The sequence below is a fragment of the Choloepus didactylus genome, chromosome 4, assembly GCF_015220235.1.
Source record: "Choloepus didactylus isolate mChoDid1 chromosome 4, mChoDid1.pri, whole genome shotgun sequence".
Taxonomy (NCBI): domain Eukaryota; kingdom Metazoa; phylum Chordata; class Mammalia; order Pilosa; family Megalonychidae; genus Choloepus; species Choloepus didactylus.
The window spans coordinates 35,178,846-35,189,481 of NC_051310.1; the positions used below are offsets into that span (position 1 = coordinate 35,178,846).

The 10,636-nt window shown below is 51.5% G+C and overlaps 1 protein-coding gene across 8 annotated transcripts in view; it reads left to right on the plus strand.

The window, feature by feature from the left end:
* RPS6KL1 (ribosomal protein S6 kinase like 1) overlaps window positions 1-10,161 on the plus strand; it is a 31,950-nt gene extending 21,789 nt beyond the window's left edge. For 2 of the 8 annotated variants that reach the window (XM_037832288.1, XM_037832280.1), the window contains 8 exons: window positions 2,719-2,766; window positions 3,106-3,238; window positions 4,904-5,506; window positions 5,962-6,051; window positions 6,182-6,264; window positions 7,579-7,674; window positions 7,927-8,033; window positions 8,432-10,161. In XM_037832288.1, the coding sequence (XP_037688216.1) occupies window positions 2,719-2,766; window positions 3,106-3,238; window positions 4,904-5,506; window positions 5,962-6,051; window positions 6,182-6,264; window positions 7,579-7,674; window positions 7,927-8,033; window positions 8,432-8,516 (1,245 nt within the window). In that variant the 3' untranslated portion in view covers window positions 8,517-10,161. Of the gene's footprint in view, window positions 1-2,718; window positions 2,767-3,105; window positions 3,239-4,903; window positions 5,507-5,961; window positions 6,052-6,181; window positions 6,265-6,599 lie in introns of all 8 variants that reach the window. The other 6 variants (XM_037832282.1, XM_037832285.1, XM_037832284.1 and 3 more) reach the window with 6 other exon arrangements.
* Window positions 10,162-10,636: the final 475 nt, after the last annotated feature.

Below are 10,636 nucleotides of genomic sequence, written 5' to 3' on the forward strand. Positions count from 1 at the left end.
ATGTGCATGGGGTTCTAACTCACTGCTGAGTGGCTCTGTGGTCTGCCTCCATGGCACGAGGGACCTGGGCCATGCTTCCTCGGTGTGACTCCCAAGCTGTGTGGGACCAAGTGGGGGGAGGGCTCTGGACTGGGGGGTCTGGGAGGAAAATCTCCTACCTGATCTTGGAGATTATCTTTCTTTTTCTTTGAATCAGCATTTGTGGAGTCCTCCAGTCTCTATTGTCCTCCAGAGCTCTACCACTTTTTAGTAGTGGGTCTGCAGATGAATAACCTCTCTGATCCATGATTTCTTTATCAATAAAATGGGTTCCTAATAACACTCCCCTGGTAGGACTGTGGGAATTAAATGATCCATGTAAAGTGCTGACCACAGAGTAACTGCTCTTTAGCCGGTGAGGAGTTTCCCCTATAACAGCAGTATCATCAACTGCCGATTACTGGGGACATTGAGTTGTCTGCTTTGAAAGGACCCTCAAGGGAAGGAGCCCGTGTGTGTCTGAAGGTGGCTTCGAAACTCCAGGTTTCCTCCCAGCAGTGCCCACGTTCCCCAAGTGTGAAGCCACAGCAGGTGGACACTGGGCGTTCTCCCCTGAATAATATCAACTGGCATGTGGGCAGGCTTCTAAAAGGCCAAGCAGAGATGTGCAGGATGCACGTTTGTCTCATACAGTTGGTGTATAAATACTGTTTTTTAATTCCCAACCATGTGAAACAACAAAATACATAAAAAACTAAAAGCTCTGGGCAGTGTACTCCCTGGCCATATTAGTAACCATGAGTTTGCAGTGATCCATCTTCATTTTTGATTAACTGATACCTCATATGATTGACTCAAAATATTGAGCAAGAATAAAACTTACTAAAAGAGTTACCTTTAAAAAATACCGTATTAAAACGTTTGTAAGTGTGGGAAAGAGAAATAACTTAGAACTCTACAAAGCAAAGTACAGATGCCAAGATACTTATAAAATGATCTTTTCTGGTGTCAAAGAGATACGGGCCATGAGTTCTAATCTGTTGATTCTAATCTATTTTTAAAATACAAATAAAATACTTCTTTCAATGGAACAGTAATGAAGAAAGTTAACCAAGGAATTATCCTTTTCATTCCAGTCAAAACTTTAATGTATATATATAATATTTTCTATGTATTAGTAACTCAAGGAAGAAATTTGTAAAAATACTTTTTAATGAGATAGAAAAACAAAGATGGGTGTATTTAACACTGTAGTCTTGTGCAAGTTACAGAAGAATTCTTTGGTTATGTTGACATGATTACTAGAGTGACTAGTTGCTATTAAAATAAGCCTCCAAGTTATAACACTAGCAAGAATAAAGGATAAAAAATGTAAAAGGACCATAAGATCCCTTGGCTATTCATAAATATCTAAATTGGGAGCATATATAACTGAATTCTCATTCATGAATACATTGTGCCTATTTAATATTTATTTCTATTTTCATATCAAAATATTCTATTAATCTAATTTTAAAGAATTGTACCTATAAATCTAACATTAGAATATAAATGTAAATAATTTTAATGAAAATTTGCAACTTTTTAAAGTTTTCACAGTTTTCTAATTATCTTTATTTCAGGTACCAGAATTATAAAGTATCTAAGCAATAAAAAAAAAAAAAAAAAAAAAAAAAAAAAAAAAAAGAAAGGACCCTCAAAGGCACTGGGATGACCCTACTTTACAGTAAAGAAAAGCAAGGTTCAGAGAGGCGATGTGACTTGGCAAATGTGCTCACTGGCATTCTCGTGGCCTTTAAAAAATTCACAAAGCAGCTTCCCATTCATGACCTCAACAAAGCAGTGAGGGTAGGGAAGGTGGGCGTTTATAATTCCTGTTTGGTAGATGAGAAACCCTCAAAATCCACCGCCAGTGCCCTTTGCCCTTCTCTCATCCTAGGCAGCAGCCTTCACCACTGCTCAGTGACACTGGCTTAAGGCCCGACTCCTAACCCCGCCACAGGCTGGGCTCAGCCCTCCCTAGGGAGTGTCTGCCCAGGGGGCTGGTCCTGCTTCCATATGCCCCTCATCTGGGCTGAATTCTCTGCCTTCCTGCCCCCGTACAACCAGCGTGCCCCTTTCCTGTGGCTGTGGCCCAGCCCTGCCCACCACAGAGATGAGTCAAAGGCCCAACTCCAAACCAGGCCCTGACCCAGTGACTAGCAGACGCCCGGCTCTCTGATCAAAGCCAGCACGGGAAGGGAAGGCTGCTTTCCAAAGACAGCCTTTAGAGATAAAAACTTTAATAGAAAGGGATGCGGTGGTCAGGGAAAAAGACCTAAGGGGCATGCCTGCATGCTCCTGGGGCATGGCTCAGCCCAGGGGTGACCTGGAGCCACACTCTCAGGAGGAAATCAGTCACAGCGTGTTAGGGCTTCCCTAAGGGCGAATCCAGAGAGCACTGGAGACAGATTAGGGAACCCAGCCTGACCTGAGGGATGAAGAAAACTTCCTCTGGGAGGAGGCACCTGAGTGCAGACCTGTAGGTCTAGCAAGGGTGGATTAGCAAGACTGGATGGATGTCAGTCTAGGGGTGGGGGTGGGGTGGGTGGGCATGTCCTTTGCAACTCTAAAGCCTACACACCATACCCTGCCCCTGGAGTGAGTCAGCCTTGGTAGAGGAACTTGGGGGCTAGGGCTGGGGCCATGGAGTCCCAGAAACATGGAGTCCCTTGACTGGTGCCTCCTGAATCTTGGCAGGTGCAGCTGGTCCAGGACCCAGCAACTGGAGGGATCTTCGTGGTGAAGGCAGGTGCCACCCAGCCCCCTGCTATTCCACATTCCACTTGGGACTTTGTCAAAGCTCTTGGAAACTCGTTCCAGAGCCTGCATTAGAAGGTTATGCCTCCCAGACACACACACATACTGCTTCATCCTGGAGGGCAGAGGGACCTGGATTCTGGTGGGGAAGTGGGAGTGAGGACCCAAGCTAGGACTGGGGAGCAGGTGCGGGGGTACAGTTGCTCTTCAGGTTGGCTCCCAACCCTCATCCAGTTGCCCCTGAAGCCAGGGATAGGACGTTTCCTGGTAGCACCTGCTGCCTCTGGCCTGTCCCCAGCTTATCTGCCTGCCCTGCCCCCTCCCCAGAGCCTGCCCAGGTGTCACACGGCAAGCCGGGAGCGACTGACCATCATCCCACACGGCGTCCCCTACATGGTGAAGCTGCTACGGTACTTCATGAGTGAGGACTCCATTTTCCTGCACCTGGAGCCTGTGCAAGGTGAGGAGGGCAGCCTTTCTGGAGAGCGGTTTAGGGGTTGGGCTGTGGTGGGCCTCAGGGTGGTGCCTGGGGGGCGGGGGAGGGCATCCTGGGGATGATGTCCACACCCTAGGTGTGTGTGAGAGCACTGATGCCTGTGTGCCTCTTTTTATCACGATTTCCTCCAGTCTTCATTCTTTCTGTTTTTCTGGTCTGCGCCTACCCCTCGAGGTAGCAACACAGGATGGTGGTGACTGAAACTGTAGGGACAGGAACTGGGTCATGTAGTTCTCACCTGTTATGGTGATGACTTGTTTTCAGTAAGGTCCATATCCTTGGGTCATGACATATGGTCATTGCAAGACCATGCCAGACCTTCCTTTATTTATTTAAATGCCATTATACTAGTCTCACTAAAAAATATTTATAATACACAGAGCACTGGAGAACCCACCACCCTCACATAGGACCTTAATACTAATTTATATCTAAGTAGGGGTTAAGCACCTATTTTGGCCAGGTACTCTTTGTTCTAGGTATTGGGAACCTTGTCTCCCTGCCCCCATGAGGATAGTCTTTTAAGACCCCACCAAGTGTAGGGGTGCAAAGGGTAGGCCCCGTACCCTGAAACTAGAGATAGGATTGCTTGGCTCCTGGGGTGGTGGTGGGGTGGGCAGGGAGGGGCTCAGAGACAAGGTGGGATGAGGTTCAGGCCTGGGCTGAGGAAGAGGCCCGAGGCAAGGCTTCCATGGGGCCTGGCAAGACCCTTGCTCAACCCCCTTGCTCAACCCCCTTCTTCTCCACTGAGTGCTGGGCTGGGAACTAGGGCATTCCAGGGAGCCCTCCCTACAGACTCGACCCATTTGGATGCTGAGAACATCCTACCCTAGCCCGGTGGTTCTTCGCTCTGACCCTGACTGCTCTCTCAGCCTCCCTTCCCTGCCTCCTGCTCTGGACCCCCTGACCTTGCCGCGGCCCCAGGGGCTAAAAGTGATGGCTGTGGATCCATCTTCCCCCACAGCCCTGGCTGGGCTTTTCCCGTACTCCCTGGACAAACCTTCTCTGAGACTGTGGAGCCAGACCAGGCCCTGGTAGTAAGCTGCTCACTTAGCTGTGGAGACAAGCCTGGCCGTGTGGAGGGGTGGCAGGGCAGGCCAGGGAGAGAGGTGGGCCTTGCATATCATGGGTGCTCAATCAATGGTGGCTGCTTTTGTCACTGGCACCTAACACAGGGACTTGTAGATAGAAAGTGCTCAGTAAATTATAGTTGAATGAAGGAAAGAAGGAAGGAATGAAAGACATGACAAAACAGAAGGGGTAGACATCATGTCTTTGGGAAGGAGAGAGCACCAAGGCTGGGGTTGTTGGAAAATGCTACGGGAAGGAGGTGGCATCCCATTCTGTACAGACCTCACAGGTTCTGCCACTGTCTCCCAGCCATGGTCACCTCTGCCCCCAACTCCTAGCCCAGGGCTGGCACTTAGGGAGTGTTAGGAAATGCTGTGAGGTGAGGAGGGGACAGGGCATTCCAGACCGAGGAATGGGAGCAGAAGTGAGGACGCTGAGCTGCCAGGACACCTGCAAGGCAGCCATCCCCAAGGCTGAGGGAGGTGGGAGTGGGACTGGGAGTCTGGTGTCCACACTCTTCTCCCGTCGCCATGCTCACTGCTCTTTCTGCGTGACCAGGAGGCACGCTCTGGTCCCACCTGCTCTCCCAGGCACGCACCCAGCCGTCTGGGCTCAGGTCTGGCTCCACCCAGGGAAAGAGGAAGGTTCAGCTCAACTCCCACCTCAGCCTCCTGAAGCCACCACTGCTCCCCCTGGGTCACACCCACCAGCAGGACAGAATCCCCCTGGAGCCTCCAAGGACTTCTCAGAGCCTTCCTCCGGCCAGGGAGGTTCTACCTGTCAAACCCCAGAGAGAGGCTGAAGATGAACCCACAGCCAGAACTAACGCTCCCTCCTCCTTAGACTTTCCAAAGGCCCCAAGTGGCCACCTGCACCTCCAAGCCAGGCGGGGACCTGGTCAGAGCTTGGACACGGGGCCCCCTCGGGGGCTCCTTTGGGTTCACGAGGGGGCTGGCCGGGTGCTGGGGGCCTGTGGCCGAGGCAGAGGTCAGAGCCACCCCTTGGCAGATGGGACTGGTTGGAGGTCTGTTGCCTGGCGTGTCAGAGAAGAGCAGGTGAAGCGGTGGGCGGCCGAGATGCTGGTGGCACTGGAGGCACTGCATGAGCAGGGGGTGCTCTGCCGGGACCTCAATCCCCGAAACCTGCTCCTGGACCAGACAGGTAGGTGCTCTGGGCTGGGGAGAGGGGCAGGCCACCTCATTCTGCCACACCTCTCACATGGGAGACCTCAGAGTCTCAAGACAGAACAAGAGTTCCCCAAAGCCAAGGGGACACAGAAGTTTATCTGCTTTACCCCGCTACCTCCCTCTAGCTGTTTCCCATAGGACTATGCCAGAGACTTGTTGGCCAAGGTTGAGTTTGGAGAACAAGCCCCTTTCTCGCCCCCACCATGAGTCTAGGGCAGCAGCCTCTGTAAATACCCATTGGTCTCTGGGCCCCGGGGGGGGCCATGTATGCCCATGGGAGGCTCTGCTCAGCTCAGCCATTGGCTCCTGCTTCAGGACTGAGTTGGGGGGAGCCCTGGAACCCCCCCTCCCATGTCAGCTGCTCAACAATGGCTAACCTCAATTCTTGTCTCTGTTTATTCCTCCTCCCATCCCCCACTGGATGAGAAGGTCACATCCGGCTCACATATTTTGGCCAGTGGTCAGAAGTGGAGCCCCAGTTCTGCAGGGAGGCTGTGGACAACCTATACAGTGCCCCAGGCAAGGAGGAAGGGGCCCTTAGATCTTGTGGACTGGGCCTGGGGGCTGAGGATGCTGGAGGGGATGAGCCTGGATAGGACGTATAGAATAGATGTGAGGCTGAGGATGGGACATGTTTTTGTTCACACAGAAGTGGGTGGGATTTCTGAGCTGACTGAAGCCTGTGATTGGTGGAGCTTTGGGTCTCTTCTGTTTGAATTGCTGACAGGAACGGTGAGTAGCTGGACAGGGTGTATAGGGGCCGGGTGGGAGCCATTGAGTGCAGGTGGGCGGGGCTTATTCCAGTCAGCCGGTGTCTGGGCTGGGGCTGCCTGGTTCTCCAAGACCTGGCCACAGCTGCCCTCCCCAGCCCCCATGATACAGGAAGTTACCCTCACCTCAGCCATGGAAAAACTTAGCACCCTCACCCGACTACTGGCTACTGGTTAATGAGACTGTCAAAAATATGTGAATGAGTCCAGTTGGGTTGGTCACGGAAGGTTTTTGCAAGACAGGGCTGGCGCCTAGGCTTGGAGGGTGGAATGTAATACAGCCCTTCTTCCCTGAAGGGCTTCTGGATCATCCCTCCAGTCTCCTCTCCCCACTGCTCATTCCTCCCAACCTGTTCCCTTCTGGGCTATAACCCGCAGACCTTGGCTGGAGGATGGGAGCGAGGGGCTCATTCACCAGGCCAGCTGCTGTGCTGTCCAACCTGGGTCAGCCAGGAGCTCAGGGTTTCACCTGCAAACACCCTTAACTCAGGTTAGCAGCCTCTACCCTCTGTCCTCCCCTAGATGAGTTCAGCTCAGGGCCAGTTAGGTTAGGAAGCAGGGGAGAGGCCAACCTGTATTTAAGCCAGAAATGGCTGGAATGGATGCAGAGCCACCTGACATCCAGATCTGCTCAGTCCATTCTGGCTCCCTCCTGGGGTAACTGCTACTGTTCCATAGCCCAGGGCTTCTGACAGCCCTGGGTGCCAATATCCCCACAAAGGGTTTCTCTCCTCTGGGGGTTCTCCTACCTCCTCTCTGGCCCCGGGTTCCTGGCCTACATCCTGGCAGTGCAGTTCATCTTTACCTGGGCTGTGGAGAAGTCCTGCTTTTTTCTCTTGCCTCAGCCCTGCCTTGGCCCTGATGGTAGCATGCCACGGCCTGTGGTCAAATGAGTAGCTCGTGGGAGATTTCTGTAAGGAGACATGTTCCAATGCTGTTCCCAATAGTGTCTGCCCTAACTGCCCCCCAGGATTGCTGCTTCTAGCAAGCTTGGAGTCAGAGGGACCCGAGTTCAAACCATGAACTCAGCACCATGATCCTCTCTGAGCCTGCTTCAGTTCTTTAAAATAAGGACACTAATACTTACATTGAGTTGTTGTGGAAACTAAGGCTAATGTTTGTCGCACATACAGTAGATCCTAAGCAGAAGGCAACCTAACATCATCATCATCATCCCCACTGGATGTGACATGGGAAAAATTAAATCATGGCAGCCACTGGAGTGTAGACTTTCCTGGGGTTGCCTTCTCAGAGGCCCCTCCTCGTGTCTTCCCAGGCACTATCCCAGAAGCACCCCTCAGGAATCCAGGCCCACACCCAGCTGCACCTGCCCAAGTGGCTCAGTCGCCCAGCAGCCTCCCTACTAACTGAGGTGAGGGGCCGTCCGGCTAGAGGAGGCAGCTTCCTGGCCTGTGGGGAGGAGGGTGATAGGGACACGTTTCTACATGTTGGTGGCCAGCCACCACCATCATCACCCAGGGTAAAACTGGAAATTCTGTGGGCTAGCAGGAGATGAGCCCCCCAAAGCCATGGGTGATTGGAGTACCTGGAGGTCTGCCCATGCCTCAGGAACAGTGGCCGTGGGGAAGCCTGCCCAGAGTGCTGACTGGACCTTTTTCCGCAGCTGCTGCAGTTTGATCCCAGCCGGCGCCTGGGTGCTGGAGGAGGTGGTGTCAGCAAACTCAAGTCCCACCCCTTTTTCAGTACCATCCAGTGGAGCAAACTGGTAGGGTAAGAGGGGTGAAGAGAGGCTGGAAGCAGCTGGCTGGGTCTCCATTTCCTCTCTTCTCTTCACCCGTCACCCAGATCTGGCCTCTCTAATCAGTGGGCCTCAGGCACACAATTGTAGGGCCTTTCTCACTTGGCTGCCTCCCTCGGGCCTCAGAAGTAATTATCTCCAGGCTGCTTCTTCAGGGCCACCTCCCAAGAAAAGTCTCAAGAGTCCCCAGCCAGCTTCTGCAGAGGCCATTTTTAGTCACTGCTGACGGAGAGGGGCAGTGAGATCTCACCCCACTAAATAGCTTGGACCCCTCCACCCATCAGTCAACAGATTTCTGTTGAACACAAACTCTGTGCCATGCCCTGTGCTAGGTGCTGGACACGCTAAAAGATGCCTTGTATTCCATCAGCTCTGAACTGCTGGCTGATATGACCATAAGGTTCTGCAACTCATTCATCTGCCACGATGTGCTCCAGTTCGGAGACCTCTGCTGACTCGGCCCAGATCACTGGCTCAATCGACTCAAACCAGGGGTGTCCTGGCTGGTCATCTTTGCAACAAGTGGCCTCTTCTGCCAGAGGCTCTTCCTACAGGGGGTGGGGAGCCTGGGGAAGCAGGGAAGGAGTAGTGTGGGGCAGGAATGAGGTGAGGGACAGGATGATCCAATACCACTCCTGTCCATGTCCCTCAACCATCTTGTGATTTCAGGCTAGAGAGCAAAAGGGAGAAGAGAAAAATAAAAATGGATGAGGAAAGGGGAAGAGAGAAATACAAGGCTCTGCTACTTAAAGCAAATTTGAAACCAGAATAAAGAATTCCCTTCCCCAGCTGGCCCACCAGTGTGGAGAGAAAGGGGAGCCTACCCATGGGACAGAGAGACCACCACAATCCAGCCTCCAGACTAAGACAGCCAGGGCAAGCTGTGCCCATTATGAGTTCCCTCTAGGGCATCTGTCCTGTTTACCACTTTAGATTCTGGTCTTGAAACCAATCAACTCATTGTTCACTCTCACTTCATCCTCCTTTGGAATGAGAAACCACAAAACACATGGAACGATGGCCCAAGCTTTTAGCCAACCACAAAATGTTTCTGGTTATATGAAGAGCTGGGAGCAGTTACCCCCAAAAACAAGAACCCACCCCCACCTCTCGAGATTCACCTGGTCACTGGGGCATGGCACCTAAGCCAGAAACTTCCACCCGACCTCTGCCCCAGCTCCAGCCTCCAGTGCCCCCGACACCACTAGGTGGCACCTCTGGCCTGTTCTCCAGCCTGGCTGTGCAGGCTCAACTCTACTCTCGGAAGACACTGGTCTCACAAGAAGGTTTCAGAACTCCTCAGGCCAACTCGGGGCAGAGGGGACATGGGAGAGCACACTGTGTCTCATTCACTCTGGTCTTTGGTCCTGGCTTTCCCTGGGGCTTCCCCACCCCCACTTCCTCTCCTCCCAAATAAAAGTTGCTATAGCTTATGGTGCCCTTGCTCATTAATACAAAGAAAGTAACTCTGACAGAAGCTTGGAAGGCCATCGCAGATAGGCATTCTCCATGATAGGCAAGAGCAAGCTTGAGCCTTCTAGGAAGTAGAGAGCAGGGCTGGTGGCAAAAGGCATGCCAGCCTGTGCCCCCTGCAACACAGCCTCAAGCCTGAGAGGAAGTGGTGGTGTGGGAGATACTAGGCTCTGTGGGAAATAATAGGAGGAAGAGAAATCTTGGGAAAGGGTCATGGTACTCGGTGGGGAATACTACTTTAATACTCACAGTGACCTCATGAGCTGACAGTAGCTCCTGAGAAAACTAAAACTCAAGAGGTTAAATGATAGGACTAGGTCAGAGCCTGGTGGAGCCAGTTCACAAGTGTGTGTTCCTTCTGCCACTCTCCTCTAAGCCAGACCAGCCCACTCCAACCACTGCTTCACGAAGCGAGTCACTTCCAGAACCTCTGGGCCTCATCCATCCACCTAAAAAACACTGCACATCTGGCACTTGCTGGGCCCTGGGCTTAGAATACTGTTGTCCCAGACATTATGGGGCTTACAGCCAACCTCCTTTCATTAAAACAGGGCTATTACCTCCCTTTACCCAGTGTATGGATGGATGAGTACATAAAGGGGGACAAAAACTAAATGAAAAATAGGGTGGGATGGGGGGGATGATTTGGGTGTTCTTTTTTATTATTCTGAGTCTTTCTGGTATAAGGAAAATGTTCAAAAATAGATTGGGATGAGGAATACACAACTATATGATGGTACTGTGAAGAGCTGATTGTACACCATGGGTGATTGTATGGTATGTGAATATATCTCAATAAAACTGAATTAAAAAAAAAAAAAACAGGGCTATTAATACCTACTTTGTAGGTTTACTGGAGAAATAAAAGCTTCTAGTACGGTGCCCTGAACCTTATAATTCTAAACTTCCTCCTTTCACTAAACCCAAACCTTTTTCTACCTACTGACTATTTCCACCCTCTGAGACCCACTTTCTTCCTGGGACAGACTTTCATATAGGGATATCCTCAATGCAAGCAAGATCAGCACATGGGAAGACAAGGCTATGTTTAAACCAATCCACCTGTCAACCAAAGTCAATCTACCAACTCTATCCGCTCATC